Genomic DNA, 5,483 nt, shown 5'->3' with positions numbered 1-5,483 from the left:
ATGGAACTGGAAGTGGAGGGAGGCATAGTTTTCTTTCAGGATCAATATCAGGATGGAGCAAATGGTGTACTTATCTGCTAGCACACAAGAGTCTTAAAAGGTCTAATTGTGCCCTGCTTTACACTAATGCAGCTCTGTGGCACCACCAGTGAGTACCAGGGTACCCCAAATGTGCTTGTTTTCAAGTCCTCCCCTAGTTTTTGCCATGCTTTGTGTCCCTCCCATTATACTTGTGTCTTACCTATTATGTTTTATGGGTTATTGCAAGGATGCCCCAACCTGCACTCTGTTCCTTGCTCATGCCTCAGGGTAAAAAAGGGATCAACATCATCTTGTAGGAGTTCCCAATAGAAAATAAGGCCCATAGGGGTGATGCACATTATGTGGAAACTTCAAGGATGTGCTCAGTCTGGCAGAGATATCCAGGAGCAGTAATTGCACAAGGAGCCAAGATTCTGGGGAGATCCAGCCCAGCCACACAGACACAAAACCACAATTGTCATCTGTGATGAACAACAGAAAGGGGAACATACAGGAAACAGCAATTAGACCATTAAAGTCTTGGGCTGCTTCCCAGGGACCAGCAGCCCTTATCTATGGAAATATCTCACATAGTTTTAAAGGAGCTATTCTCTACCCCTTATATGCCCCCAGTCACCTTCAAGAGGGGCAAGCAGGTAAGGATTGTCACCAGACACACTGATCTGGCATATTGCTCCATCCAAGGAGCAATACACCTGCAAGGGGTTTCGGTGCCCTTCAGGCAAAGATCTCCTGCTCCTCTCCAGCAGCACTCAGCAGTCCCAGTGCAAGTTGAAATTATCCTGTGGCCTAATTACTGCCTATATCTGCTGCCTATAAATACCTGTCCACAGCGTAGGGAAATAACTCGCCTGTTGATGCAGCCAACGTTGGATGGTACCAGCATCCTCAGGAATGGGGAGCCTGAAGGAAGGCAGCAGGGTTCCTCTGTGTGCATGAGAAAGCAACAAATGTGCTGTAATCAACACATTTCAGTGTTAGGACAGAGGTTTTCAGAGTTAATCTGAATTTTTTATGTTAATGTTTTGTATCACATCTCAACCACCCTAAACCTCAGCTCACACCAGCCTGGAGCAGGTATTATAGCACCTGCTATAAAGTGCACCATCACATATATCATGTAGGATGCACCAGCACATAAGGAAATACTGGTAGAGCCAGAAAGAAATCATGGCTCCCATTCCTGTTATCCTGAAGTGTTCCCCTGCACTCTCAAACAGAGACATCTTCAAAGGCCCTGCAGGGACAGGGTCATGCCATGTGTGCAAACTCAAAGCCCCAGCTCCTGGAATCAAGGGATAATCTCTATTTCTCTGTCTTGTTTTGGGGTTTTTTTTTTAAGTTTCCAGTCACTGCCACAGCAGGAAAAGAGGAGGATCCTCAACAGAGTATCCACAAGTAGCAGCAGAAGGGAAATCAAAAGAAAATCCTTTTCCTATGGGTAGTAAAAAGTAGTTCCCATGTAGTGACAGAGGCAGCACTGGCATGGGGCTGCTCCAATAGACAGTTTGGATGCAGCTACCCTGTTAGGAGGGGAGACAGCTTAATAACCTCATCCTGGGACTGGTTAGTTTATTGGTTAATAATCAAGAGCACAGATGTAGCTTTAGGAGAACTGGCACATGGGCTTTGCCCTACCTGCTCTGTGTAAGGCTGAGGTAGCCAGAGCACAAAAGTTGGGCTCATTTTGAATCTGATTTTTTTACTTTATGCCAAACAGAGAAATCTCTCAGAAGAAACAACAGGGAGTGAATTTTTTTATTTTTTAAATCTATGTGTTCCCTGCAGCAACAGACACTTGAGCACAGCTTTGCGCCAGTGCCTGAGAATCAGCAATAACTGGGAAATTGTCCAGTTTATTTTAATAGTCAAGCTGAGTGAAATGCAAAATAACTTGATGACTGCTGAAAAAATGTGGTCAGTAGTTACAAACGGTTGTTCTTTAATTAGCCAGAGAAACAGTCCTGAGACTGAGACTGGAACAGAAATAATCTGAGTAAGATCCATGATCATAAAAGACAACTACAAAAAGTAGTTAGAAATCATTCTTGGCATTTATCAGCATCACTGGGAGAGAGGGTTTGTGGATAGAAACCAAGACTGATTGCTCCATTCAATCTGGATGGGTTTTGTTCAAGGCATCAACAGAAGGTTTTGCGTTGTTTACATTTAAATAGTCATCCTGGGTTTTCAAATCTGTTTCTCCTTGGAGTGATCTGAATCTATGACTCTCTGAGTTGAGCAATACCACACACACCTCTCAGGGACATCTCAAGCACCAGCACCCCCTGGCAGATGTATTCACATCAGGTAGTGTCAGATGTGTGCCTGGAGGAGATGCCATCTTGCACTCCTGCAATAACCTTTGATAGTTTAACCCCAAGAATGGTTGTACATACAGCTACGTTGGCTGAGCTCAGCGGTAATAGTGAAGTGGAGATGTTGATGGGGTTCCTGCCTTCTGGATGGCATCACTTTTCCCTTCCCACCAGCTGTGGAGGCTTTCACTGCAAATTCTCCTGCTGCAAGGAATGATGCTGCAGCAAATGGAATGTCTGCAGGATGATGAAACACAGAGGAACTGTAATGAGATTTAAAATAAAGCCAGCTTTTACCCTGGTGTGCCTGGTCTGGGTGAATCCAAACAGTTAGCAGGACAAAACTCACAAGAAGGAGAAGCATCCTTGACCAGACACATGGCAAAACCCAGACAGGAAGCCTGACACAGCTCTTCCCTCTCACACCCCTCTCCGTGGGTTCAGGAGGACAAATCCTGCATTGCAAAAAGCCAATCTAAATCAGGGACCAGCAGGAATCGCATCAGCGTGGCTGAACTCCATGCAGTGCAGGGCACAAGCGGAACATGTGCTATGGATCTGGCTTCCCATCCCACAGGAACCACGCACCTCTGGCAGATGATCTGATTTTGGCACTGCTGCCCATTCCTGAGCAGCTACGGGCCGAGATGTGCCGAGCATCTCTCGCCACTGCGGTGCGGCAGCCGCTGGAGGGGAGCTCAGCCCGCGCCGCAGCCCCCTCGGCCCGGGAGGGGGACCTGCCAGCTCCTGCAGCCTGTGGGAGGAAGGAGCAGCTCGAAACCCTGCTTGAAGGAAGGCAGGAGCTGTGCCAAGCTGGACCGATGCGAGCGATGCACAAAGGAAACCACACTGAAAGGCCTGTATGGTTCACCATCACGCTGCCCCTGAGCAATTTGTTGAATATCCCATGCATGGTTTTGCAGAAAGTGAACCCCCCTCTAACCACCCTGGGAAGCTGCACTGCTGGAAGGAGGCAAAAACACGAGCAAAGTGTTTCAAAGCAGAGAAACACAGCAACAGTTTGCTAGTTTTAAAGAAAGATGTCACAAATACCCATTACTATATCCTTGTAGTCAAGCTTTTTACTTTCTAAAAAGCCTCAGCAACGAAGCCTTGCCAGGTCAGCTGCATGGTTAGGATGCTAAAAATGAAAAGCCTGAATGGATACACCTAACATCTTAGCTAACTCAGGTGAGGTCCATCCACCTACAAGGATAGCCCATGCTGGAGACTTGTAGGGAACTGAGCAAGGTGCTCCCCTCTCCAGCACCCACCCTGGCCCCGCATCATCCAACCCCTGGCTGCCAGCAGGGAGCTGGACCTATAAACATCCCGCATTGCTCATGATGCTGAAAACCCACACCATGCCCAAATGATCCCCTATGAACCAAAGCAAAGGTGCTCAACATAAAGACCATATCAGTCCATTTTTAAATCTGTTGGTCTGCATCTGTTGTGCAAAGTTGTGGGCAGGACTGAGGCTGTTCTTGGCTAGGAAGGAAGAAGAATGGGACTTTCCTAGCTGCAATAGTGTGGTGGTTTGGGCCTAACCCAACAAGAAGGAACCAGACACATGGCCACTCACTCAGCTCCCCCACACACACACACTGGGATGGGGAGGACAAAGGCCGGCAGCTAGAAGCTCATGGATTGAGACAAAGGACAAGGAGGGTTCTTCACCAATTAATGTCCCGGGCAAAAGAGACTCAACTGGGGGGGAAAAAAAAAATATTTAATTTCACACTAATCAAACACACACAGGACACAGACACACACAGAGCAGGGCTTACATAAGTTACCCCCTCCCCTCCCTTCTTCTCAGGCCCAAATTACTTTGTTCCCAGTTTCTCTCCCTCCTGCCCCCCAGCAGCCCAGGGGGGTGGGGATGGGGTTTAGAGTCAGTTCACAGGCTGGTGGTTCCTGCCGCTCCTTCGTCATAAAGAAGGATTCCTTTCTCTCCTCTCGTGCTTTCCCAAAGGGCTCTTCCCATAGGAGAGAGTCCTCCACAAACCTCTCCTTCCTAAGTCCTTCCCACGAGGTCTGGAGCTGCTCCAGTGTGGGTTTTCCAGAGAGTCACGGGTGCTTCGGGAATAGTCACGACCCCTGGCACGGGGTCCTCCATGGCTGCACTTCCAAGTTCACGAACAGCAAATCTAAGTTCACCCCTCCCAGCACCTTCAGGGAATGTTCCACCACGTTCCTCCATGAATGCAGGGGGACAGCTGCCATCTTGCCATAGGTTGCTGGGAAACTTCTGCTTGAGCACCTTCTTCCCCTTCTTCCTCACCAATTGTGGGCTCTTCACACCAGCACTGCTCTACCTCTCCAGCTCAGCCCTTTTTCCTGCTTGCTCTGCTCAGGTCTTTTATCAGTTCTTTTGTATGTCAATCACAGAGGTGCATCTATTGGCTCCTTGACTGGTTTTAGAGCAGGAGAGCTTCTCAGCTTCTTACAGGAGCCACCCGTGGGGCCCCTCCCCCACTGCCAAAAAACTCAAACCAAACCAGCACAAATAGCTGCTGCAGGACAACATGGGACTCCAGTGTCCACACCATGGTAGCCTTGTGGTGGTGATGCTGCTGGTTGCCAGATGGATTGAGGTTGCTTAGCAACTTCTTAGCACTTAGAGGCAAGACAGGAGCATAGAGATAGTGTTGCCTAACCAAGGGGTCAGGGAGAATGGAGGTGCTGCTGCCTGTTATTTTTGGGGCCAAACACCAGCTTCCCCCAGAGCATCTGAGACCTTGCTTCCAAAAAGCTGATGACACTGATGTGGCACTGCATAGAATAAGAGTCACAGACTAGTTTGGGTTGGAAGGCACTTACAGGTGCTCTTAAAAACAGGTCTGTATAACTTTCTTGGGCTAGGTTACAGTTTTGCCAACACAAATCTGGATTTCCTAAAGTTAGTCTTTAGCTCTGCTGCTGCAACCTCCTCTTGCAACTGCTTTTAGGACACAGGCAGGAGAAAACAGGACTTTCTCCATGTACTACTAAATGCTCAGCCATGAGTGTTGCCTGCTCCCCAAGGTCCTCCACAGCCTGGGTTTTTAGAATTTTGCTTGACTACTGAAAATCCCCCAGTTTTTTACCCCCATGTAGAAAATGTCTCTCACTTTCCCT

The 5,483-nt window shown here is 48.1% G+C and overlaps 1 protein-coding gene across 1 annotated transcript in view; it reads left to right on the top strand.

The window, feature by feature from the left end:
- Positions 1-2,905: 2,905 nt before the first annotated feature.
- The window catches only part of KIF13B (kinesin family member 13B), a 141,091-nt gene continuing 138,513 nt past the window's right edge, over positions 2,906-5,483 (top strand). Inside the window, 1 exon segment of the mRNA XM_010002230.1 lies at positions 2,906-3,248. Coding sequence (XP_010000532.1) covers positions 2,906-3,248 — 343 coding nt within the window.

The sequence above is a fragment of the Chaetura pelagica genome, unplaced genomic scaffold (assembly GCF_000747805.2).
Source record: "Chaetura pelagica isolate M959 unplaced genomic scaffold, ChaPel_1.0 scaffold107, whole genome shotgun sequence".
NCBI lineage: Eukaryota > Metazoa > Chordata > Aves > Apodiformes > Apodidae > Chaetura > Chaetura pelagica.
Note: the sequence above shows the minus strand (reverse complement) of the source record. Positions and strands in the feature narration are given on the sequence as shown.